General features: G+C 40.8%; 1 protein-coding gene across 2 annotated transcripts; it reads right to left on the reverse strand.

Moving 5' to 3' along the window:
* Positions 1 to 3009: 3009 nt before the first annotated feature.
* Positions 3010 to 27700, reverse strand: nlk2 (nemo-like kinase, type 2). 2 transcript variants are annotated; one of them, XM_028418868.1, is made up of 11 exons: positions 26027 to 27700; positions 13775 to 13904; positions 13252 to 13307; positions 11777 to 11883; positions 10864 to 10949; positions 10158 to 10367; positions 9809 to 9910; positions 8259 to 8345; positions 7414 to 7612; positions 7230 to 7340; positions 3010 to 5600 (listed from the first exon to the last, which is right to left on the reverse strand). In XM_028418868.1, the coding sequence occupies exons 1-11, from the start codon at positions 26506 to 26508 to the stop codon at positions 5407 to 5409; spliced, it is 1764 nt and encodes a 587-aa protein (XP_028274669.1). In that variant the 5' UTR covers positions 26509 to 27700; the 3' UTR covers positions 3010 to 5406. The 2 variants fall into 2 exon arrangements, with proteins under 2 accessions (XP_028274669.1, XP_028274670.1); XM_028418869.1 differs by having other exon boundaries at positions 5430 to 5600; positions 7230 to 7323.

Below are 27700 nucleotides of genomic sequence, written 5' to 3' on the forward strand. Positions count from 1 at the left end.
TTTATTCACAGCAGTTTTTATGAGCCACTGATGGAACATTTCTAACCAATGCATTCACACAGGTGAAGACACAGCTCAAGTGTCATTGTGCTCGTCTTTTATGCCTAATTTGTTCTAAGGTGTGTGTTGTCCCCTAAACACAGAACTTAGCCTAAATACCAGTCAATTTAAATATCTCTAAATAGTGAGTGCAAATAAAGATTTCAATGGTTTTGTTACACAAGTCGGACAGTCACCCATGTTGGAGTTGTCATATGGACAGTATTTTTTAAACATTAACTCTACGAGATCTGTTTTGTTACCCAATATATGGCTTAAATAATAATAATAATAACTCTCAGTAGCCTGAAAATGAGTCAAGGGAAGAGAGTTTGTTAAGTAAATCGTCTTTGTATCATATCAAGTCCTTTAAGAAGTGACTTTCCCTCCCCATAAGTTTAGAATGATGATTGACTAACAGTCTGGGAACCCTTGGCTTTTGGTTACACAACCCAAGAACAGCTGTGCTGATAATTATATTTTCCATGCCATTATCTCAAGATTGTGAGTTAATTATTCCATTATTACACAAGAAACTAAGCTTTGATATCTTGAGACAATCATAAACTGTTATCAAAACAAACAAACCTCATGGCAATGGGATAAATCATACTGTTATCACAAGACTTTACACTTCGTTTTCTCATGTTAGCAAGATTAACATAAGCAATGTAGGATAGTCATCATGAGGAAATGAATGCTGTTATTTATTAATATTCTAAATGACATTAAAACTACTTGTAATTATTGTTATTGAATAACAAGATACATTTTTTTGTTTTCATGAAGAAAGGAGCTTTGTTATGTAATAATGAGGCAACGCCGTTATTACAAGAAAATCACATTGGCAAATGTTGTTTCTAATGTATTGCAATAATTGACTTTAGATCTCAGGGTAATGCATGAAATAAATAATTGCCAGGCTTCTGTAATAGTTTGGGCTTTTTCATACAAACATCTGATGGACTGAAAAATTTCGATGAATGCTCTGCACTTGGTGCAGGAAGCTGCAGGGAAGTGCACAGGGACTTCATTATCTCTGTATAAAAGCTTGAATAGACATTCAAGTGTTCTGAATTCATCCCCACAGGAATCAGAAATGTGTGGAGGTAAACAAAGCCTGGTTATTGAGATCAAGAGGTAGAGACCAACACGGTGAATCCTTTATATACACATATTCACACTGTGTTGTTGTGATGAAATAATTAACAACAATAACAAAAAGGCTTCTCCTTAGAAATATCTACAACTCTGCTGTACACACAAGTTACAGTTAACATGACTGTGCATTTTGTGAGTCGTTACAAGATCTGTCATCCTCTACACATCCTAGCTGCAGGGTAAAAATCAAGGAAATATATACATTTGTATGCAAGTTTTTAAAAATAAAATAAAACTTAACAGCCTTCAAAATGTGCAGGCTAATACAATTTCTATACAGTGGTTTGTTTTACGTTGGTGTGTAGATTAGCCTCTCTATTTAACATATGTACATAAATCACTCATTACTTTGAGGTGTGATAAGAATGCATGCCATAGGACATAAGAACAGGAATAGAAAACAATTCTAAAAATATATTAAATAATTTACTTCAAAGCTCTTTTTGTGGAGACAGTGTTCATGTATGAGGAGGAGTAGGGGCGTTTAAAGTGGATGAGACCATGCTATCATTCAAATGCTACTTGTTTTCCTTCCATGGCGAGCTGCTGAATGCATTCCATGAAGAAAGAGTTGGTCTATAGTACATATGTGGTGATATATTCAAGTAGACAAAAGAAAGAATTAATATTGCTGGTTTGACTGCTTCTTCGCCTTGTTTGTGTTTTGATGGTTTGGTTTCAGACTTATACTGGAGTACAACAGACCTGCAGGTTTTGCAGAGGCAGGCTCTGAGGGAAGACAGAAAACTACCACAGCCACTCTTTACAATCTGGGTCTGGAACTGATGACAACCTATATCATGTACTAAAATCATTGCTTCAGAATGTATGTATTACTGTTGCTGATATGCTCTAGTATGCATCTATTAAAGATTAGATATATGCCGTACAAGAAAACCCTGACTTTACACTGTGAACCAGTCTGGCAGCATTAATGGCCATTTCCAATCAGGAGGTGTAAATGCAGGTCATTATGCTAATGCTCAATTCACTTTTTTGAAACATTTTTCCTTCTATAAGCTCTCACTCCTTACAATAGATCATCTTCTAGGACATTTTCAGTAACATAAAGCTGGATCCATACTCCGCGAGACAAAGAGCGGAGAACGCGCTCCACGGGTGGTAAGAGATACAAAAAAAGGTCTTTTCCGCACTGAGGTACCATACTCCGCGAGACGCGTGTGTGCAGAACTCCTCATACGGCCCGCCCACTAAACTATAAGGAAAGACTTTACTGAGTTTTTTAACACACCACAAGGACGTGTGCCATGGCAAGAGGGCATTATACAGAGAGGGTTCCTGCAACAGCGTGAGATGTCCGGCGATGAGTTGTGAAAATGCGACATTAAAAGTAACAATAGCAAAGATTCAGTGTTTGTGCCTTTATGACCACATTTGCACATCTACTGTGTTCCAATGTGCCTGCGATACTTCAAACTGTCCGGTGATGAGCTGTGAAGATGCGACGTTAAAAGTAACAATAGCAAAGATATACAGACATTGTTAACGAGCCTATTATGCCCGGGTATGTAGGAGTATATAGAATGGTAATAACATCTGGTATGTGTGAATGGCTGTCTGGAGTTATTGGTGACAAATCACCCTGACTTGCCTTTCTTTCTTTCTTTTATTGCTCATCATGCAAACCAGTATGGTCTTATCTAAATCTGTTGAATCAGCGCTGTTTATACACCTACCTATATACCTGGAGAGGCTCTTGCGCTTCTCCACTTTCATCACGCCCACAATAAATTCCGACCAATCACAGCATGGTTGCCGCACAGCCTTGAAAGACAAAGTTCGGCCCGGGCCCTGTGCACAGGAGTGCGGATCAGCGGGCGGTCAGAGACAAAAAATGACGTCATTTTGTGGGCGTAACGTCTGCAGGGGGGGAAAATGTCTTTGTCTCGCGGAGTATGGATCCAGCTTAATGCTGGAGAAACCAGTCCGGGAAGATGAGGAAAAAACCAAACAAAAAACAGGTTTTGTATTACCCATTAGAACCCTGTGTTACTTTTGTTTTTTTAAATATGTGAGAAAAAATACATCCAATTACACAGCAATTAATGTATATAATGTTAATTTAAACAAACTAACTAGATTTGTTTAGCAGACTGGGTGTTTTCCTCCTGGCAGTAGTCAGTTCTACATTCTTCAGAAACGGCTGACAAGGACCAATCAGAATTCAGTATTCAACGCAGCAGTTATACATTTATTTAGTATTTGTGTTCTTGTAGGAGAGTCAAAAATAGAAAGGCCTGACGTAAATCACTGCTAAATCCACTTAACCGTGAAACCAATGCAAGGGTTCCAATACAGAGGTCAAAGAATGGGGATACCTGTAGCAGTCTAAGCTGATGCCAATTCATTTAACTGTAGAGTTGTAGGAAGAGATGCATGACTTGGTGCTCTGTGTAACTTAAAGCAGATGCCACTGAGAGTAAAATGTCCTCATTATATAGGAACAATAGCTGCCTGAATAAAACTAAGACCCAGATTGTGAAGAAGGGAGAACACCAAGAGGCTGTAAAGATGGTCATTCAGCTCCATTTCTGGGTTATTAACAGAGAGGAATACTGGAAAGCTGACATGTCTCAGCTCAGTGCAGCTGCGTTTCAGGAGTCTGTCTCTTCATACTCTTTGGGGTGATTTGGGCTAAATTTGCTGGCTGAGTGTTACCTTACCATCCAAGCAAGGAGGCACACAAATAGACAACACACATTCCTTCATAAAAACAATGAGGCTGACAGTGCTTTCATTAGTATGTGAGCTGCAGCCGATTTTTCCCTTCATTTTCCATTCACATAGCATGCAAGGAAGTATTTCAACCTTCGAATGATCTCAACACCAAAACACTATTCATCTAAAAAAAAACCAAGCAGTTTCAACACTGTTCTAACCTACTGAAGACTGAGGGTAGAGGTAATGCAGACCACACAGGCTGAGGGCAGGCTTGTCTTCATTGCTGTTAGAAAGGACTTTAGTTTGTCACTTTGCCCGCTTGCTCGGGGTCGGGCTCTGGGTTTCTGTTGAGCACCTTGAAATAAATCTGATTGTAAAAGACGCTATACAAATAACTTGAATTTGGAAACATTAGAGTCATTATAAAGGGGGCGTTTATAAGGAAAAAACTACTTAGATTTATGAAAAACAAACTAATATAGAATAACAAATTTCCAAGTAAGAACAGACCATATTCCTAGCCCTGGTTCCAAAAATGGGCTACAGCTGGACAGGTTTCAGGTCTATCATCATCACCTTCAACTTCAACATCAACTTGGAATTAGTGACAGGTCTGTCAGCTAACAGAGAGGCATTCACACAGTCACACTCACACCTATGCCAAATTTAGAGCTAATCAATTGGTTCACCTGCATCTTGCAAAATGAGATGAAGTAAGAAACTGGATTTTATCATCTCATGGAATTATTAGATTATCCCTTTATTAGATTTTTTTCTTATAAATTGCCAAGTTGAATTTTAGTGTTTTTTCTACCTCCCCTCCCCCCATTTTTTAATATATTCTTGATATGTTGTCACTGGTGGTGAATGTGTCCATTTTGCCCTTTATTAGCAGTAGGGGTATTTGGAATACTTACAGTATTAAGTGTGGCTCGGTCAGGAAGATGGCCAATAATAATAATAATGTCCAGAAAGGATTTGTTTCTGGACATTATTTTTGGAACTAGTTGGTTACAAAGAAAAACTGACAAAAGTATAAATGCTGCTTGGATTGATTGGGCATGTAGAGTAGATAAAAACTGTAAAAGAAATCAAGCACCTCTTCACCTGATCAAAATATTTAGTACCGTAATTCATTTCAAAAATGTATATGCATAATTTATACATGAGGCTCTTGATCTTTGGGTTCTTTCATGTGGCGCCTTCCTGCACGCTTCCACTAAATAGATCTTAAGGACAGTTGCAGAGTGCATTTGCAGTGAAGGTGGGCATAATAATGCAGGGAGGCCTGATTGGATATATTAACCAGTTGTAACTGGAGAAATTTTAAAATACACATATTTTAAAAAATGTTTTCATATATACATGTAAAGTGAAACAAATGTACTTCATTCGATATTTTTCCTGCTAGTCGGGTTTGTTTGACACGGTTACACTTGGTCAACAGATGTGTCTCATCTGTTTGCATACCAAACCCTCTAATACTCCCACAAAGCAATTATCAGTGGATTTCTCTTCATTTGTTCAGCATAAACACAGCTGACCTGTGAGTCCGCCTCTCCAGTGAAATGCTACACAGACGACAGAAGACATTGAGACGCTCTCTTGTTCCCAGTTTAGCAGCTTCTTAGTTGGGAAGGATGATGATGACACACCGCACCATCTATTCCCACACCAGCGGAGATGGAGGCATTTCAGAGGGCTGAGCCACTGTGGAGCTGTGTGCACAGTAGGGTATGTTAGCAGTGTCATATCTACAAACATCACTTTATTTTACGATGTCACTACTACCTAATTAGTGCTTTTATAATACTTTGCAAAAATGCTAAATTCTTCTAAGGAAGCAATGGGCTGAACTAAGACCCAAGGCACCCTCATGCTGGAGTTGGTATATCGATGCTCGGGTTGCAGAGCTCAAGGGGAAATATCATCACTTTGGTATACAAACCATGCTTAGCTCCAGTCCAAAATCAAGAAAAAAAACAAAGTAAAGTTTTACCCAGATGTCATACTTTCATTGGAATAAGTACAAGTAATACATAGTAACCCTAACCCTAACCCAGTTTTAAATAGAGTTGTCGACTCATTCATCTCAACGCTGCCTGTTAAAAGTGCCTTTTCTGTGCCTGTGTATAATGGTACCAACTGCTGTATGATAGGGCAAGTCAGCACATCTCACACCATGGGGGCTTTATGTGGGCTTAAATTTCAAAATTCATGGATGAGATAAAGGTAATCAACATTACTCAACATTAACCCTCAAAACCCCCAAAGTTCACCAAACAGGCTTTGAGCTTTCCAATGCTACTTAAATATACCAGGGAATCGATTATTTTTTTGATGTCTAAAAATATTTTTTATTTATTTATAGTATTTATGTCTTTATAACTGTGTTGTACTGTAAAGAACATCTATCAGTTCTCTTTACTTATGGCCATGATTGTACTGTTTTCATAGAGGTGCAAGACATTAGTATGCAATTAAAGGCTGTTCCATACTCCACGAGAACAGAGAACTCGCTCCTTGCTCCACGGGTGGTAAGAGTTTCCGCACGGAGGTACCATACTCCGTGAGACGTGTGTGTGCCCAAACACACAAAAGGTTGACAATGCAATTTCTTTGATTATTTTAACCTGTTCAGATCCTTTGCAATGGAAATCAATAATAGATATTGTACTTTTAAATTTTTAATACTTTAAGTACATTTAAAAGTACTTTTACTTAAGTAGGACTGTTGATGTAGCACTTCTACTTTTACTTGTGTATATATTTTGCTGGGTAATTGTACTTTTACTTAAGTACCAAGCTTCAGTACTTCCTCCACCACTGCTTAGCTCTATCTCATTGTTAGCCGCCAGCCGATTCCACCTTCAAGCGACTACTGTATAGTAATTTAAGCCTGACATAGGCTGTGACAGTTCCTGTGTAGTAGGGCTGCTCGATTATGGCAAAAATCACAATTATTATGATTCAAAGTTAAATCACGATTATTCAAAACGATTATTCATAGATTTGAGAATTTGCTTTGCTCGTCCATGCACCAACACCCGAGCAAGGCGTATGGCACAATGATCGTTTTATGTGTATGTCTTGTTTTCATAATCGTAGGCAGCCAAAATCAAAATTGAAAACGAATTTCAATTAATCGCCCAGCCCTACTGTGTAGTTCCCCGTTTGTTCCTATACCAAACACAGTTACAGCACTTCGGTCCTGCTCAGACTATTGAGGACTATTCACACAGTTATGAATTGATAAGATGAAATACCTTTGTTAGTATTATTTTAGAAAAAAAAAGAAACAGTATCATTTCACATTTCCTGCTGCTGTGAAGTTAAGAGCCTCCTACCTGATAAAGCTTTTGAAAGCAGCTGATTGTGGGTTAATGCAGAGCGGTACTCGACTACTCTTTTGCTGTTCCAAAATGAACTGATGGATGATCTCTGTGGGGAAAAAAACACTGCAGCATTTCATGCTAAGCCTATGTATTGATGTAAAATGTCTTTCCATCCTGCCAACAGAGACAGACATACCTTTAACCTGTCTCACAGAGCTTAGGTTCTTCTCAAAGCCATCATCAAACTTGGGATTAGTGACAGGCTCGAAGTCGCTGGTGTAAACACGGCCAGAGGATGTGGTGTAGCAGCATTTGCACATGCATGTGTGGTAGCGTAGTCGACCCTCATCCAGGTAAGGGTGAGCCAGTGCGTCCTTAGCTGAAATCCTCTTTGACTGGAGACCACAGAAATGTGTAGAACAACATTACATAATTCACCTTAGCCATCCATTTATTGGAGGCTTTTCATTACACTGTACATCTAATTGTTACTGTGATGCCAGTTACATTATATGTCAAGAAGCCAATGCCAGGTGTGGCTATACTGTGTAACTATGTTACAGCTAGCTGGGTAAGCGAAGCTAAGTTTTTTTTCACATAGTTTTCATTAACAAAAACGTGCTCTTGCTTGTCATTTGCACATTGCTCTATCAACGACAATTGCAATTGCAAAACTCAAGGGCCTTGTTGTTGTAGTCCTTCACAACATGTACTGCTGGGAAGAATCCAGACTTTGTTACTGCTAACATTAGCAAGTAAACTGTGACGTAGTTACGGCACAATGATTTGCCAGTGATTATAATAACCAAATTATTTGCAAGCTGCAAGTTAGATGAATCACAGTCACTGAGTGAGCTAAGCTCAGCTCAACCAGCTAGCAGTAACTGACCAAAGTAAGTTTGGTCTGTACAAACGTAAACTGTGAGTACACTGTGGCCAAACCAGTTTGAACTTTGTATGTCTTTTAATTCAGTTGTTGCTGACCTACCCATAAAAAGGTTTCCTTCATTAACAGACATAAAACAATGTAGAGTCACTCACTGGATCAAACACCAGCATCCTGCAGAGGAGGTGAACAGCTTCATGGGTTGCTTGGCTAGACAGTGTATACAGAACAGGAAGGGATGGCTGCAGACAAAACAAATATCACATGAATGACCATGCATTCCTTTCAGCATCTCTTTCATTTTCTGTAACTTAACATTTATTATCTTGATAATGTAAATTCACACTGTATTGTTGAAACAGATGTACTAAAAGTTTAGTATGTTTGTGAAGTGCAGGTATTACCAAAGTAAGCCGTCAGAGTGAAACCGAAAATGAAAAAGATTATTCTCACATAAGGCTTAATGTGGATTTTTCTTATTAAAAAATACACACACCCACTTTCATGCTAGGAAGGTTTAAATTTGCTGTTTGGCTGATGCTTTGTTGAGCCAGCTCACACTAGCAATGCCTTTCTCTCTAACTTGTAGTAAAGCCCTCTGATTTTACATGGCAGGTGTTGTGGACAGGAGTTGGGGTGTCACAGGAAATACAACACAAAGAGATGGGAGGAGGTCAGAATACACAAAGAAAACGAAATTACCATTACACAGGTTCTATACACAGTTAACAACATATTTAAAATGTCAGGCACGAAGTCATCCACAGGTAAACAAGCAAGCTTATAGTCATAGTGCCAGACACTGGCAACAGGAAGTCAGACTAATGTCTTAAAAAGTGTGGGCTTTGTAGTTGTTGTTGTCATTGTTGTGGTTTTGGTACAGAATCTTGTTTAGGAGAGTTTTTAACTGAGGCATGTTGAATGAAGTTGCTTTTGACTCAGACTCATTTGTTTCAGTGGTGGTGTAATTCAAACTCACTTGTAGGTTAAGAGGGTTAATATCATACGATACTTTGGCCCTATTCAAAATACTATACAACTATGTATTGGTTTACCCAGTGTGTCATACATAAAAATCAAAAGATGGATTTGTGTTCCAGCTAGCAGCAGTCCACAGAGTTGTTGTAATAACTTCTGACTTGCAGCAGATCATTTCATACTTTTGTCTAAAACGTGTGTGGTTCTTGTCAGGAGTTGTGGTGGATGAGGACACAGATGCAGAGGCACAGAGCGGTGTAAAATCAAAAGGCGGTCCTTTATTCAAGGCCAGGAGGGCAAAAATACAAAAATACAAACAAAGGAAAATACGTAGCGTGGAAAAAACTCAGAGGAGCAAAACGAGGTTCTTAGCATAGACTCTATAGTTCAAGGCTCAAAACATGACGAAGCATAATCACCAAGAGATTCACGAGGTCAAGGCTGGCGAGGCACAAACACATTCCCACAAGGACGAGACACACTAACTCCACGAATGACAAAACGAACTAGCACCAAGTGCAGGGAGGACAAAGACTATATACACAAGACGAGACACAGGTGGCACACATTAGGGCAGGGCAGGTAATCACACAAGGAGGGAAAACACAGGAAGCAAAACTCAAGACAATACACAAGGAGGACAGGACTACCAAAGTAAACCTTAACATAAATAAACACCAGGTCGTGACAGTTCTTGTTTTACAAATATAAAAAACAGACCGATTACCTGTTTATGAGGTCCTCTGAGAATGTGTGCACGGGCTCCTTCACACGCTGTCCTCATGGCCTCCATAGATGGAGTCCCCAACAGGTCAGTAATTAAATCCAGCTACACACAAGCACACACAGACTCAAAGGACTGTCTTTAAGGCATTTATTTTACTTCTGGTAGTCTACTACATCCTCTTTCATGGATATGTATCAACATTTACAAAATGTGTATATAAATATAGAGCCCAGTTGCCTGGATTTAAACTGTTGGAACACTATAGTGCAGTGTATAAATTTCCCTGTATGTATGTAATGTGATATTCTAACTTGTCACCATATGTAAATAGAGTTGGAGTAGGAGTTACCTGCTGAATTGGGCTCTGGGCTTGGAAGAGGATGCGTCGGCCCAGAAGCTCAGCAAAGATGCAGCCCACAGACCAGATATCAATGGAGTTGGAGTAGTGGCGGCTTCCCATGAGGATCTCTGGAGCCCGATAGTACTGTGTCACTACTTCTTGAGTCATGTGCCGTGACTCATCGGACTCCTCCACTCGGGCCAGACCAAAATCACAGATCTGGAAGACAATAATTCACAGATTACTGCAGCCATTTTGTCTTTTTTTGTCCCTGCAGCTCTCTCCTCAAATAAACCCATCTATCCATTGTGTAGTATGCTGGCACATGTTATGCACTTAAAGAAATGAATATTTGTCTACTGAAAAACATACACAGGCAAAGAAAATGTTGATTTTGTATTAAGAGTGTATGTATGTCATTTTGACAAGCTGATGTAGTATCAGCTACACACAGAGACACTATAATCAATCTTGTATCATTTCTTATCTTATTTTTTTTTCATCTTAACCTGTACAGTACTTGATGAAGTTTGTTTAATTTAAAGTGTACAGATATATATTTATCCTTTATAAGGATAACTCCTTTAAGAAGACTACAACATTTTAAGATTAAAGGACCATTATGCCTACTTTACCAATGTTTCTGTATTAGTGGCAAGTTGGATGTGGTTTTTGATTATTTTTCTGACGAAATAAACCAGCTGATCCCACACACCTTAAGTACACAGTTGCTGTTGACCAGGAGGTTGCCAGGTTTGATGTCTCGGTGGAGGATCCCAGCAGAATGAAGGTATTTTAGTCCTAGTGGAGCGAGGACACAACAGGATGGAATTTACAGGAGTCGTAGTATTACTTAAGTAAACAACACAGGAGCACCAACAGTTGTCTGATAGCCATCTATATTGTATTGTATTGTGAGTGTACTTCACTGCCAGGCAGTTAGTGCACAGAACATTTATCACCACTACATTCATGTCATTTTACCACATGTGTGAGCCTGATGGTCAAGATATTTCAGCATGGCTCATTATGCAGGACTATTAATGTGATGAGGGATTTAAAAATGCATTTGTCCTTTTAATGCTGTGTAAAACCTATGAACCACTCTGAAAAAGGGGCCTGCGGTGTAACTACTTTCTATCAAACTACACCTAAGACTGATCTCCAAATTATCCTGAGTAACCAATTAGGATCCATCTGCTGCGGGGTTCTTAAACTGTTGTGTTGTCAATTGTTTGAGCTCCATGTGTTGAGTGCCATGTAGTCAACTCAAACAAAAGCTAACAACACTAACACCACAAAAATGTACATTAATGAGTCTAGATGACACAGAAGGGTTGAGACCACCATTAGGTGACTGTGGTTGGTCCTGCCACAGCCCAAAGCACAACCAGTATGTAGTGAACACCTGTCACTACAGCTGGGCTCGGCATGGCTCAGCTAATGCAGGCTGGGCTGTAGTATTGGAAGAACCCTGCATCTAAAAGCACACAATGTGGCTGTCATTTCTCTTCTGTTTTTGTTCTGTCTTACTTTACCAAGAGTTGCAATGGGCTGCTGTACTAAGACATATCTGCCTGCTTCATCTATAAACCAGAATGAATGGAAGAATAAAGAGAAGAACTCACCTCGTAGAATCTGATAAAGAAAAACTTTGGCGTGGTCTGAGCTCAGAGGCTGTGGTGATACAATGATCTTATGGAGGTCACTTTGCATTAGTTCAGTAACCACATAGCTGAGCAATAAAATTAAGGATAAAAGGCTGAGAAACACTGGAGGAGCGAGCTGTTTATTGAAGCAAATCCCAGAGAATTAGCTTTATTTTTCCCTCATGTAATTGTGTGTCTGATTGGTTGTGCTTCAGCACAAGTAAATCAACTAGACTTCCTAGTTGTGTTAAGAAGTGCAACATTTTTTGTTTTTTTACACAATATCATAATCTTGTAAGGCACTGATGACATGTTCTGATCCTGTATGAACAAACACCCTTTGCTTTAAGACTCTCACTGTTGTGATTTACCAAGCACACAGCTAGGGATTGTAATCATGTCAATATGCTGAAGCTTTCACCTGCAGATGCATGAAATAGTCTGCCCTGCAGACCTCAAATCTGCCTACTGTGGGACATCACTCCTTGTATGAATAATAAAGCAAACCAATAAAACTAATTGGAAGATAATATTTTAAAGGGTCTTAATGGACACAGAAAGCCCTCTCAGCAGAATATTTTGGCTGGAAGGGTGGACTAATGGTCTAGAGAGATTAATATAGCTACAGCTAAAAACTGAAGCCTACGTGGCATATCAACAAGCTGCTTAATGTGCTCCACAAACTACTGTTGGCATTCAACCATACTTTGTGAGGTGCACAGAGCTCTAATCTGTCCAATCAGAGTGGATGGCATGCATATATAGTTCTGACATTCTCTCATTTGACATTCTCCTCAACAGTTAGAACTTATCAGCCCTATAGTTTTCAACCTATTACAATATATATATGCCTAAGTGTTGAGAAAGTTTAGGTATGTATGCTATATAAATAGATCCAAGTTGTTTACTGACCTGTTAACATGTTGAGAAGAACACTTCTTTATAGTCACATGCTTGTCTTTGTGTGGAAGTCTGTAGCGTGTTTACCTAGAGCTCAAGGCTCAAAGCCTAAAAGAGGATCTTACCAGCCAGAGAGCAAGCAGGATTTCACTACGAGTAGTGAGGCTGCTTCCATGTCATCAGTATATATATATATATATATATATATATATATATATATATATATATATATATATATATATATATATATATATATATATATTAGATTGTTTTTTGTATTACATGTTAATACATGTTATAATGTCAATGTAACTAATGCATAGAGACACAATCATAGTAAAAATCTGAATATGAATATATTGAATATAATTTTCAGTATTTTATTAGTTCCATGATACTCACACTTCAATTTGGTAGACCTTATTTGTCACATGCAATTACACACTGTTTGATTTTAGGTCTTCCGAAGGCCCAAAAGTAAAATACCAGAGGTTTTTGTACCGTAAACAACAGCTTCTACCGGACTCCCTGAACCAGTCAGTGGTAAAGGATACATTTCCTCAAAGTAGTCAATGTGTGGAGGTTGTAGTATGTCCAGAGCAGAAAGCACCTGAAGAAAAAGCAAAGTATTTAGTCACCTTGTGAAGTAGGCCAATGTTGCTGGAATGGAGTAAAGCCTAACTGATGTATTGGCCTGTCACAGTTGTATCAGCATACTCTATACGTTGGCAGATATTTCATGAAAAAACCATAACGCAAAGAAGGTGCTTTGAATATTGAGATTTGATTAATGATATTTAATTTTTGCCGTTATCAGTATGTTCAAAGATTCTATAGATACAAAAACTACTAGCCTCTATTTATGCTTCTGCATTGAATCAACACCATAGTTACATGGTAGCTCAGCACACAGCTACACAGAACCTAAACTTGAGCATTACTAGCACTTGCTCTGTTATAGTTGTATAGTTGGTGTCAGTCCATTTATTCTCCCTTTTCACCACACAACCACAGAAACCACTTGTGTGTTTGTATCTGAAGATGATACACTGTAATATTAACATGCACTTAACTTACATTTTCATGTTTGAAAAAGCACAGCATCTTCAGCTCCCGAAAAACCCTCTTGCAAGAAACAAGATTTTGGAAGACATTGGGCATCTTTTTAAGAGCAACTCGCTTTCCGTCTCTGGGGTCTGTCACTGACCTGGGGAGAATAACAAACATAAGATTTAGCAGGTCTCATGTGAAGTTAGTAGTTTTACAATGTTCATGTTTGTCTGAAATAATAAATCATACCAACAGATTTAGACAGTAAAGTAACATTTTTTTGTCACACAGAATAGGTGCACAATAGGCACATTTTAGACAGAGAAGACTGTATGATACGGTTACTGAGTGAAGAACGAGGAAAAGAAAAGCGTCACTATCCTTCAGTGTTTGTTGGCTGAGTGCCTTTCTTAGTGATTAGTCAAAGAAGCCAGAGATCAGAGCCTCGTGAGCAACACAGCAGGTGTAAGATCATTCCAGCCTTACAAACTGCAGCCTTCGCCACTGCAACCTTCACTGAACCTTTTAAAATAGGATCAATCAAAGCAAACAGATGGTAGAGGACTAAAATCCCCGGTTTCCCCAAGACCATACTCCGAACATAACTAATGAGTTCACAGTACCAATCCACACTGCTGTGGAATAGTAATGGCTACTGTACAGTAGGTGTATTGTGTATATCTGAGTGACACCTGTTTATTTTTACTGCTTTATATCTTTATCATGATAAAATGGTGCTGTTGGAGTCTTGGGGATAATGAACCAGAAAAAATAACCCTGAAATACTTTATTTATTCGGGAAAATTATCCAAAAACAACAGCATTAAATCCATTTTTACCCTCCAGTATCAGGAGTGGTCTATCAACAAAGATTACTCCAAAACAAATCATGTACCTGTCCTGATGAATCCACCATCAAGAGAACACTGAATAACCACAGCATGCATGACAGAGCTGCAAGAAAAGTCTGCTCTCCAAAAAGAAAACTGCTGTCTGTCTGCAGTTTGATTAAGATCACATGGACAAACCAGAGGGCTGCTGGGTAAATATTTAGAGGACAGATCAGAGCAGAATAGAATTATCTGGCTTCAGTGAGATGCCTTATGTGGGAAAAAAGAATGACACAGCAGTCCAGTATATTAGACCTAACAACTACACTGCTCAAAAAATAAAGGGAACACTTAAAGAACACAATGTAACTCCAAGTCAATCACACTTGTCCAGTTAGGATCAACACTGATTGTGAATCAGTTTCAGCTGCTGTTGTGCAAATGGAACAGACAACAGGTGGAAATGAGAGGCAGTGATCAAGACAAGCCCTATAAAGGAGAGGCTCTGTAGGTGTTGACCTCTGTTCTCATCCTTTCTGCCTGATGTTTGATCACTTTTGCATTTTGTCAGTGCTCTCACCCCTAGAGGTAGCATGAGGCGTGTCTACAACCCACACAAGCTGCTCAGGTAGTCCAGCTCATCCAGGATGGCACATCAATGAGAGCTGTGGCATGAAGGTTTGCTGTGTCTGTCAGCACAGTGTCCAGAGCATGGAGGAGATACCAGGAGACAGGCCAGTACACCAGGAGATGTGGAGGGGGCCGTAGGAGGGCAACAACCCAGCAGCAGGACTGCTACCTCCTCCTTTGTGCAAGGAGGAACAGGAGGAGCACTGCCAGAGCCCTGCAACATGACCTCCAGCAGGACACTAATATGCATGTTTACTGCTCAAAACTGTCAGAAACAGACTCCAAGGGGGTGGTATGAGGGCCCAACATTCACAAGTGGGGCTTGTTCTTACAGCCCAACACCTTGCAGGGTGACTGGCATTTGCCAGAGAACACAAGATTGGCAGATTCACTATTGCCGCCCTGTGCTCTTCATGGATGGGAGCAGGTTCAGACAGAGCACACGGTGCAACATCCTCCAGCATGACCGGTTTGGTGGTGGGTCAGTAATGGTGTGGGGAAGCATTTCTTTAAAGAGCCGCACAGCTCTCCATGTGCAGGCCAAAGGTGCCTTGACTGCCACTAGGTACCAGCATGAGATCCTCAAGACCCACTCAACCTAAACTCTTAGAAACAAAGACAACCCATTTAGTTTTTAGGTGATTTCTAAAAGTAGCTGCTAACTCACTTAGATTTGAACAGATGTTACTCACAAAGGAAGAAACAGTACCTTTTGTTATTTTCATTAAGGAATAATCCACATTTGGTGCTCGAGTAATTATGTGGGACAACATCAGTGTGTGGCCATTCATGTAGTACTACATCAGGCCATGATATGTACACTAGACTTGAATTTCTAGAAGACTCCTCTGATCAGGCTGGCTTCTTTGGAGCGGGAAACATATTCAATAATTCCTGTTGTAAAGGTTTGTGTGCTATACGCTTTAGAATTTTCTATATTTCTGCATGAATATGAATAACAGCAAATTTTCATACAATTGCTAAAAGTGGCAAGAGAACCAAATCAAACAATTAAAACAGAAATATTTCATTTGTCGTAAATGAGAATCCTAATGTTGGGAGAATGTCTAGGCTGTCCTAATTCGCCAAAATTCAAAGGGTCCTCCAAATGCGTCCTCCTTTTGCCTGAATTCGGAGGATGCATCGCTACCATCATCGCTACCTTCGTGGCCTTACATATCCCAAGATGCTTTGCGGGCCTATTTTTTTCAACAGTAAAATGATGGACCAAGCGAGCGGCAGCGGCAGTAGAGCCAAATTCACATTTAAATGTAAGTAGAGGGCAGTAATTCGAGGGATTTTTAAAATGCTAGTAGTGACAGCGGCATTAAAAAATGAGTTTTATATTTAAAAACATGACGTCCTGTTGATACGAGGCGCTGTAAACAAAACGTTTTGATTGAATGTTGTTTCTTGACTGTTTACTGTAGTATAGTATAAAGTATAGTTCACTTGGGGAGCAATATTATCGTTATTATATCAAACGGTCATTCTGCCTGTTGTCATTTTGTTGTAGGAGGAGCAGAGAGAGACAGAAGAAACCTGACAATTGATAACGGAGGAGATGAGACTGGAGAGAGAGGGAGAGGGAGAGAGAGAGAGAGAGAGGGAGAGAGAGAGGAGAGAGGGAGAGAGAGGGAGAGAGGGAGGGAGAGAGAGAGGAGAGAGGGAGAGAGAGAGGAGAGAGGGAGAGAGAGGGAGAGAGGGAGGGAGAGAGAGAGGGAGAGGGAGAGAGAGAGGAGAGAGAGAGGGAGAGAGGGAGGGAGAGAGAGAGGGAGAGGGAGAGAGAGAGGAGGAGAGAGGGAGGGAGAGAGAGAGAGGAGAGGGAGAGAGAGAGGAGAGAGGGAGGGAGAGAGAGAGAGGAGAGAGGAGAGAGGAGAGAGGGGAGAGAGAGAGAGGGAGAGAGGAGAGAGAGAGAGAGGGAGAGAGAGAGAGGAGAGAGAGAGAGGAGAGAGAGGGAGAACGGACAGACTTCAGCTCATTGAGAGGATGGTGGACAGCAGTGATTTTTCTTTGATGTTCTGTGTTGTTATTTAAATGGTTACTTATTATTGTCATTACCTATTTATAATTGAAGTAAACTTTTGAACAACTTCTCAGTGACACAGTAAATCATTTATTGTTCTGTTATGTACAATATTTACAAAGACACAGTTTGAACATTTCTAACTATTTACCAGTGGACATTATGAAAATGTACAGTTTATTATTTATAAAGATCAGCAGAAAATACTATTCACAAAGAACATATATATAAATGTTTGGCTGAGCAGGAGTCCTTGGTGCTGCTGGACTGGATGATGCCACGGTGAAGACCTTGGAGTCCTCTGGCTGTGAGTGGGACATCATCTGGGGGAGGGGGGTGTCTGTCTCCTCTGTCCACCACATCGTCCATCAGGGTTTGCAGAGCTGACGATCGGCGGCTGCCATGTTACTAAAGATGTTTTTAAAAAGGGCAAAAATAATAAGAATTACTTAATTACTTAAAATATGAATAGCTATAAAATATGTATACTCAAAGGTGATGATGGTCAGTACACCTCCTCCAGGACAGACAGCTGGTCCTGCAGGGAGCCCCACTCTCCTCCACCCAGCAGTAATTCTCTGGTGCAGTGACAGACCTGATGCTTAATGACACATTAAAGCAGTGCTTTCAGGGTTATTTGCAGGGTTCTTACACATGTAGCTATTTAATTTAAAGTATTAAAATTACAAACAGACCCTGTATCAAGTCTTACAATTGAATAAAATATAAATTACATTTAATCATATTTGTCTATCTACTGGTTATATATCTAGCGTTTGCTCAGTAACTGGTATATTAATTATGATCAATAATATGGTTAAACAGCAGCTTACCGTCACCTCCCCACTGCGCTCTCCCAGCCTGAAGAAAATGAGCCGTCGCCAGTTTTGCCAGTTTTGGTCTCCTCTGTGTCGTTTGTGGTGTAGTCCTTTTGTTTTTTCCCGGGCTTGGGGGGCCAAAGTTATGACGTCGCGCCACAATCAGGAAGTGCTTTGAAGGCTAGACCGTCCCATTTACCAACGGTTGAGGATCCTCAGGAGGACGCGGCCTCCTAAGACCGCGTAGGCTGCGTCCTCCGAAGGATGCAGACCCTGAATTTGAACACAGCTTATAACTCATCTGTGACTGTCAGAGCTGTGCTCACAAACTTGGACTAAAGCATCACCACAGGTGCATTTCAAACTTATCAGTTACATTAACTGTGTTTTTATCTTTTTATCTTTTCTTTGATCTGCTTTGTGTGTATGTACATTTTCTTCTTTTTTTGTTGCTGCCATGTGCGTGTATGTGTATGTAAGAGTTTTTTGCTTGTGTTTATTGTATTTATTGTTTTTTTGATATGCTGCTGCTGCTACAACTTAATTTCCCCACAGGGATTAATGAAGTAAATCTAATCTAATCTAATCTAATCTAATATGACCCTAACCCATTTGTTAAAGATGGGGGTGGTAGTATCATGGTTTGGGCCTTTTTGCTGTTCCTGAGCCAGAACAACTTGTCCGCATTGATGGAACGATGGATGCTGAATTATACCTGTAATAATGACAAGGAAAGGTCAGACATCTGCCTGTGAGCTCAACACACCAATACACCACGAATACAGCAACAAGCACACAAGTCCTTTTACAAAAGACTGACATGTTGTGAAGCACTAGAAACAAGCAGTTCTTGAGTCAACTCAGATTGAAGCTCTTCTGTACTGAACAATGGACTAAACTCCTCTAAGCTCTAAGCCATTGTGGATGTCTGATCAGTATTTAAGGAAACCTTTAGTTGTTATTGTTGGACAAGGAGTTCACAGATGATACTATAGGCAAAGGTTTTATATACATGCTTTTGCCACTCGCATATGTAATATTGGATCATTTTCTTAAATAAATAAATGAGTAAGTGAAATATTTCTGTATGATTTGTTTGATTACGTTCTCCTGTTTGTCAAAATCAGCTGATTTATGCAGGAATATAGAACATTCTACAGGGTTCACAAGCTTTCAAGCAGCACCGGACATATACCTGGTGATTGTCAGGGGGACTTGTTAGTATGATACATTCAGTTGGCATTTATGTAACTGCATTATGGGGTGGCCAACTAGTCTAAAAAGAGAGACACATACAGCCAGATACTGAGAGTGAGCAACAGAGAGAAAGTAGGAGTGAAAGTGAGACTGGATTCAAAATTCTTCTCTTTATATTTTTGTATGTAATTCCCCGAGTGTGATGAGGGTGTGACTAGAGCTCCATTTATGAGTGTATGTACGAATATCTGTTCATGACCTGCTTCAAGCCAGAGGTCAATCTGGCTGGAGATACCACTGAGCAGTGGAAAGAGCACTTCAAACCTTTTGGACTAGAGGTGGTGGCTGCTGGTCACCACTGTTAAAAAAAAACTGCGGACTAGACATCCCAGCATTGCTGACCCCCAGAAATGTACAACACAAGGCCCAGAATTAAGTTTTTACCCAAATGGCCGACCTACAGGGAAAAATGCAAGCCATACCTTTTTATTGGCCTATATGTAAAAATGCATTTTCTGTCACATATTATGTGGTTTATGTACATTTCAATAGTATGATGAGGTGCTTTGTTGGATGCAAACTTAAAGAATAGAGCAGAGCATGGTTTGACACCGACACACTAGGGCTGAACGATCTATCGTTTTAGACCGAGAATTGCGATCTCAGACAACGTTTTGGAGATTGTCAAAGCCACGTTTTTTTGCACTGCTCCTAACTGAATCAGGTTTTGTTTTGTCAAATGCTACGGCTGAAAACGAAAAGAAAACGGAGGAACTGGTCCCTAAAACTAACTCTACCTTTATGTTCGTTTTTGCCGGCAGCAGCGGCGTGTCTTCTAAGCCTGTGTGTGTGTGTGTGCGCGACGTGTGTCGCAGTGGAAGGCCCGCGTGTATACAAATGTATTAAATGCTACGAGCACGTACGCGCCCACGTCTCTGAACATTACCAGCTTGCTATATTAAGGTTCGCTGCTGTTGTGCCGTCAGCAGCAGTGTTAATTTTGTTGACGAATCATTTTCGTCATAGTTTTCGTTAACAACCTTTTTTTGCTGATAAAAACGAGACGATAACTAAATAAAAACTAACGCACGGTGCCAAAAACGAAGACGAAATGTATTGACACTTTCGTCAACGAATAAAAACGAGACGAAATTATTGATGGAGACGAGATCCAATCAGAGCAAATTTTGCTTGTGGAAGGGAGGGACGAATCAGGAGACGGCGGCAGAGAGCCAATCAGAAGTGATCTCTCTGCGTAAGGACGTTACCCCGCGATGCTGGAAGAAGGCGTCCTCATGCATGGTAACACAACACAGGAGAAGAACAGACACACGGACACGTTTGATGTCAAGACAAACAAGACGGTTCAAACCGTGTGGAGCGACTATCAGCGGTAAAAACACAACAAACCTGAAGCGACGTTTGCAGACGAGTCATCTTAACTTCCGTTCAAAGATACACGTGACAAAATCTATAAATGAAGACACCGCTGCTGATGGTTTTACAGCATGCGCACTGTTTCTAAGTTGTCACAAAAGTGTTTTGCTGTAGTTATGGAGGATTCATGAAGAAGGTCATGACTGAACAGTGTGTTCAGGGAGAGCAGCTCACTGGTTCACTGGTTCTTTTATGAAAAGGTCATAGCAATTAAATAAAGAGATGTTTGATTCAAATAACACAAGTTAAAGCTGTGCCTGTTTTTATTGCACAATCAAACCTTAATTATTTCATTAAAAATATATATCATAGAATTTTAGTCGACTAAATCCACGGCAGATTTTGTCGACTAAAATTCTTTGATATTTAGTCGAGTAAAACTTAAAAAATGTTGATGACTAAAATGTGACTAAAATCAAATGACATTTTAGTCACAAGACTAAAATAAAAACTAAATCAGAAATTGCTGCCAAAATTAACACTGGTCAGCAGCTCTTCTACACCTGTGTGTGTGTGTGTGTGTGTGTGTGTGTGTGTGTGTGTGTTTGTGTGTGTACATCAGATGCAGACAGAGGTAACAGCTAATGACATCACGTCTCAATACTGTATTTATTGTTTAACCTTAGGAGGCACACTTCAGTCTGTTTAAATGACTGTTGAATAATACTTTACAGAATTACATTAGTCTACTTTTTAACCTATTTGAAATAAAACTTTCCTTTGTTCTGTAATTGTTATTTAAATTTTCAGGTTTATTGAAAACGAATACTGAGTGCACGTTATCAGATTTTACTTTTAGATCTACTGATTTTTTTTTTTGAGAAGTGACAGAGTAGGCTACCTGAAGTCATTTACACAGAAACATGCAAAATCGTGATTTTATTATTAAAGAATCGTGATATAAAATTTTTGCCATATTGCCCACCCCTAGGTATGATGTAAGTTTCTGTGATCTTTGCAAATTCTCATGTGCACTAAAACTTGATTTGAAAAAAATCGTGGATGAAATCGAAATCGCAATATTTGCCAGAAAAATCGCAATTTATTCTTAAAATCGTTCAGCCCTACGACACACCTATCTGTCCATTTTTCTTTCCTTCTTCTCGAGTTAAACATTCACTCCACCTGGTCAGGTTGCTGTCTGTATGACTAAATGAGAGGATACAGATCAACATGACATCTAAAAGCCATGCAGAACATCAGCATAGTTTTTCTTATTTAGTCAAAACCTTGTTGACACTGCACCTTATGGTGCTAAATAAACTTAAACCCCCTCCTCATTCTGTCACAGTCAGCCTGTTCCTCACAGTCAATGCTTAGCAGAGTACAGGTGCTTTTGTCAAACTCAGAGTCATGGCTCTCATCTCCCCTCTCACACTCAGCACCTGCTCACCCCAAGGCTGTGTGCTGGATCTACTCCTTTACGCCGCACGTATGATTGTGCCTCCACCCACCCCACAAAAACAATCATAAAGTTCTTGGATTACACAGTGATTGGACTCAGGAGGGAACACGCAGAAACAAGGTGCAGCATCTCACAGCTTGGTGTTTAGCAGATTATCTTCTGCTAAACACCATAAAACCAAGAAACAGGGTGGACCATGCCCCCTCTACATAAATAGAGACTGTATAGAGGGGACTTAATTCAAGTTCCTTGGTGTACACATTTCTGCGAATCTTTCCTGGACCACAAACACCACAGCACTGATAAATAAGGCCCAGCAGCATCTTCAGGAAAAACAGACTGAAGCAATGAGTTCACCTACTCCATCACAGTGTGGTATGCTGGGATCTCAGCTGGAGATAACAAGTCACTACAGGGGTCATTACCACAGCCCAAAAGATCGTCGGCTGTCCTGTGCACCTCCCTAGAGATCTCCAGCTCCTGGTGCCTCAGGAGGATTCCTACCACCCAGTCCATCACCTATTTATTCTGCTTTCCTCAGAAAGGTGCTATAGATTAATAAAGACATGAGACTCCAGAGTCAAGGATAGTTTCTTCCCATGGGTCATAAGAACACTAAATATATAACTATGGTCATATTGCTACTTTACTCTTTACCTAATATTTTAATATTGATCTTTAATCAAAATCATGCCATTTTATTTTATATTCACATGCTGCTTTTTAATTATTGTTTTAATGTCATACTGCACCAACAGGAGCCGCACCGTTTGCATTGTATTCTATTACAAGGACAATAAAGCTTTCCATTTCTAAGACAGCAGAAAGAGAAACACCTTTTCCATATGAACATGTGCCCTCCAATGTGGTGTGCAGACTTTCAAAAATCTACCTGCATTTAGTGCTTGGTAAAGGTAAACTGGCACATAGGCAGCTCACAGAAAGAACCTGGAAACAACACCTCAGAGTGAAACCACCTGCTACTTTACAACACAAAAATCTGAGAGGGGCAAGTGACTGTTAGATTTCAACTCAACATACTGATTAGGGATCAGTTGGTTTTAGAATTACAGCTATGCGGTTGTGTGGTGAGTCATATGATGTCTTTATGGTATAGTTGCTTCTAGTAGGTTGTGACATACACTGCTGGAAAGTTAATAAATCAGAACCTACATATTTTCAACATAATTCTATTATAACACTTGTCCCTGAAAATGACATAGCAAGGAAGCTAGATACCTATATTTTGTCACAACGCTGTACAGATATATCAAAAATCAATTATCTGCATATTTTTCTACCAAACATATTGGTCACACATTTGCTTGGACTCCAATTTATATTTACTTTCTACACATATTTCTTATTATAGCTACCAGCTTTACTACATGACAATGTCAGTGCTCATTAACTTTATTCGTTCATATACCATATTTTCCGGACTATAAGTCACACTTTTTTTCACCCTTTGGCTGGGTATGTGACTTATACTCAGGTGCGACTTATATATGAAAAAATATACAATTAGTTAGCCTTGTGTCCTGATGTACCATTACAGATATAATGGCTGCTGTTCTGTCCCTCTCCTGACGGTTCTCTTCCACCTCCAGCTTGTCCACACAGCATTCCAAGCATAGGTGATGCACACATTAATGGAACATGTGCTTGCAGCTGAGCTGATTCCAGACAGCTATATGAGCGCACAGTAGCCTGCCTTTTACTCATTTACAGGATATTTATAGGAATTTCTGTGCGGTGAAGCTAATCATTTCTCTGCGTGAGGACTTGTTGAAATGCGTGTGTTCAATGCCCTGCAGCCGCACCACTTCAGTTAAGAGGAATTCAAGAGGCAACGTTCCACTAAAAACGTAGTGATTTACGCTGGCCCACTGGTGCGACTAGATGCTAAAATCACAGCATACATGCATGATCTCTGACAAATGATAGAATAATTCCTAATGAACAGGCCTGTCACAATAACAAATTTTGGTGGGCGATTAATTGCCAAGAGAAATTATTGCGATAAGCGATAATATTGTCGTTTTGAGACCATGTTCAACTAATATAATGATAACCACATATAATGCAAGTACACCCTTTCAAAGAACATTTAACTCTGGAAAGGCCCCCAATCATCAACATTATTATTATTATTATTAATATTAATTGATATTAATATTATTATTATGAGTAGTAGTGGTAGGCCTATTAACATAGCTTATCTGAGCATAGTCAATGGAGTTAAGTCAAACCAACTATAGCACGTCATGAGCAACAGAGAGCCAAACAACACGCACTCTGGTGGGAGTGGGCTCGCCTGTATGTGCGCACATGTGTCTGCGCATCGGGCCGCTGTGCACAGACAGCTGCAGTGAATTTTAAAGAGAACTAATGGGTGGTGCTGCCGCGAGTGCCGCCAGTAGAAAGACAGAGAACTTCACTTGTACAACCTGGACTCTCTCTGATAGCACGTTGTACATGTAAGCATGTGTAGTCTCGCGGTGAATTGTGTCAAAGTGCTGACGGTGCTGTGCACCTTCAGAGCCCTCAGCGTTGCTGTAACCAGCCTCCAAGCCCTACAACACTGTGACACACTGGCGACACAGACAGCAAGCTGACAGTCTGCTCAGAACATCACGTAAACGTTTCACAATGAGTTGAAACAAAAAGTCTCAAAGTCTCAGTGGGGGCTAATATCATGTGGGTTCATCACTAGCACAACACCAAATTCCTGCCATCATACAATTATATCAAGAGTGCTCCCCATTTATTTACTGGCCTCCTTCATTTCCATCTTTGCTTCTCTGCCTCTATTCTCCCTTTGTGGCAAATGTCTGTTCCCTTCCCATTCCACATTTCACAGAGCCACACACCAAAGTCCAATGCCAGGTTCCCCAGTAGATGTTGAGAACAACAAGCAGAAACCATGGAGAACAGATGTACGAATACAGTTTAAAACCATTGACAGTAAAAACTATGGACTAGGCTTCTGTAACATCACCCGTCTGCCAAAACTCCACAGATGGACAAAGAGGGGGGCACGAGCCGAGTTTAGGGGGCGGGGAAACTCATGCAGTGGTACGCAACAGTCTGTTACCCATAATTATGCGTAATTTTAAGTTAATAAAATTAGGAGTTAGTTATTTAAAAAAAGAAATGACTTGCTTCTGGAGCCAGCCCCCAGCGGTTGTGGCGTGAACTACAAGTTCTGACACTTCCGCATGGGCTTCCAGTCTGAGCCCCGGAGATTGCCGCTTGTTTAAAACACACTCACAATACTACACAACCCATAATGCAACTGGGTAGCACCCTTTAATTGATCAAGCTACAAAGTTGTTGTCAAATTACTTAAATAATGTGAGCTGTTATGGGTAGTGTTTGTATCACTGTTACTTTACACACTGGTGCACGTCTTCAAACGTTTCTTTAAGATTATTTGTACATACAGCTGATGTCTGCGAGCAACAGGCTATACGCAAATGTGTAAACAAATGCTTAACGCACAGCAACACACACTAAGAGACAAAACTATTTGCACAGTTTTCTTGTATTGCACTTGATTTGAGGTTTCACAGTGAATGCATAAAGTCACATTGGTAAAGACATTTCATCAATGCCAGAACCCCAAAGCCTCTTGGTGCCTTAGAGTCTACTAATGACCAAGATTTGCTGTTGTTATAGGTGCAGAACTATCATAATACAGTGAACACCATACCAAACTGACACCAGAAACGCTTTTGGGTCACAGAGTTTTTGCTGAGATTTTGCTCAGATTCCAAAAAAAGATTTAAAAGTTGAGTTTTAAAAATAAAAGTAATCAAAGAACACAACTTCTTTTATATTATTTTACCACACAAAAACACTCACAGGTTCATCTAAGTTCATGTTCCTATTTTACTAAACCACTACACAGCATCATAGGATTTGTGTACTAACCAGACAACCCCAAACGCTCCATAGCCGATGGGCCTGTCAGGCTCTATGTCCAGCTGCTGCTGCAGGTGATGCGTGTGTTGCTGCTGATGCTGCTGATGGTGGTGGTGGTGATGGTGGTGAGCTTTGACAGCAGCGGCGGCAGCGGCTTGCACCTGTGCGGGAGCCGCTGCCGCCGCTGGACCAGGAGCTTGTCCGGGAGCCGGAGAAGGGAAGTAGGGCTGCTGCTGGCCGGGGTTGAGCATCACCGCCGCAGCGGCAGCCGTGGATGTGTGTTGCTGGACTGTGTGCACGGCGGCGGCGGAGCCCGGGTGCTGCAAGTGATGCTGGCCCGCGTGGTGGTGGTGGTGCTGCATATGGGGTGGAGGGAGGTGTTGGAGCTGGTGGTGGTGATGTGGGTGATGGGTAGCCACTGCTGAGGAGCCACCGTTGTAAGCAGCCATCATTTTTGTAACATTTGTAGCAGTTGTGCCGCAAAGAGCCATTCAACGGTGCAGAATCTAATGCTAAGGACTACCAATCTGAAACTCTAACGGAACTCATTGAAAACATACAGAAACAGAGTTGAACTGGTCCAACGGCAGTTACTTATCCACGAGGACAGAAATCATCCTGATGTGCCTCTTCATCCTCACGTCTTTACATTCATTTGCACGCCATTAAGTATCTACCGTTTCCTTGGAATAATGACAGAAAACATATGATCAGCATTAGACCACCTAAGTCCAAAATCTCTCCCACAGTGCTAAATCAAGAGGCTCCAATAGAAAAGAAACCGCTCCCCCCTCAATAAATAAAGTGGTGGCGCTAGAAGTCCCTCATGACGGAGGTGGCGCCCCCTCTCTCCTGCTGCAATTCAGCTTGATGGAACAGTGTGATCTAAAGCATGTCACATGGGAAGCATGGCGTTTATCTTTTAAAAGTGTCCAAGTTTGCCACACGCTCTGGTCCAGCGCCACCGGGGCTCCGCACGGCTTGGAGAAATCGCATCTATTATTCCTCCTTTAGATGTGTGCGCAATCCAGGGCTACTCCGTAAACAGGGGTAATCTCTGAGTCGTAATTAACGCTGCTGATCCGGTGCAGAGGAAGTGTTTCCCAGCCCAGGCCACAATACAACAGCGCAGACAGGCAGGCCCAGGCCTCGGCCCTCCGCTACGCTCACATATTACACGGATCCACCGAGCTGCGCGCCTGAAGAGAAACCCCCATCATTTTGACAGAGTGACGAAGCTCCGACCACGACTCAAAACACAAGTCCTCACAGGCGGCTGCCAGCCAACTTAATTCCCCCATCGACAGCTTCCGTTCAATGTACTCTGCTGCTAAAGCTCATAAACACACGTCCAGAGTCCAAATAACAAGGCGAAGGAGCGTTTAATCCTTTTAGGGAAATCAAACCTCCTGGAAAGAAAACAGTAGTACGATGTTCAACCTGACAGTTCGGAGCTAGCTGAGAGGTTCCCGTGTCTCCACATCAAAACAGTCGTCCTTCCGCCCGTGTAGATGGGCTGTGCAGCTGTCAGCTGAAGGGGGAAAGCCGCCCGGTTGAACGTCTACACTCTGGGCTCACGACGCTTCCATGTCACGGACATGATAAAAGTGCTGCTTATAAGGCAACTGAAATGAGCAGTTGATCCAACATGGTGAACAAAATCTTAGCTGCTCGGCGGTGAGA

The sequence above is a fragment of the Parambassis ranga genome, chromosome 13 (assembly GCF_900634625.1).
Source record: "Parambassis ranga chromosome 13, fParRan2.1, whole genome shotgun sequence".
Lineage (NCBI taxonomy): Eukaryota > Metazoa > Chordata > Actinopteri > Ambassidae > Parambassis > Parambassis ranga.

What these genes read in the sequence shown, in the direction of transcription:
- nlk2 (XM_028418868.1), bottom strand. Translation starts at nt 26,508, where the DNA reads ATGGCTCTTTGCGGCACAACTGCTACAAATGTTACAAAAATGATGGCT. An exon ending in TCAGAGGACCTCATAAACAG is followed by an intron (nt 8,346 to 9,808) that starts GTAATCGGTCTG and finishes TTTTGTCTGCAG; the next exon opens with CCATCCCTTCCTGTTCTGTA. An exon ending in GCTTTCAAAAGCTTTATCAG is followed by an intron (nt 5,601 to 7,229) that starts GTAGGAGGCTCT and finishes CTGTGCACACAG; the next exon opens with CTCCACAGTGGCTCAGCCCT.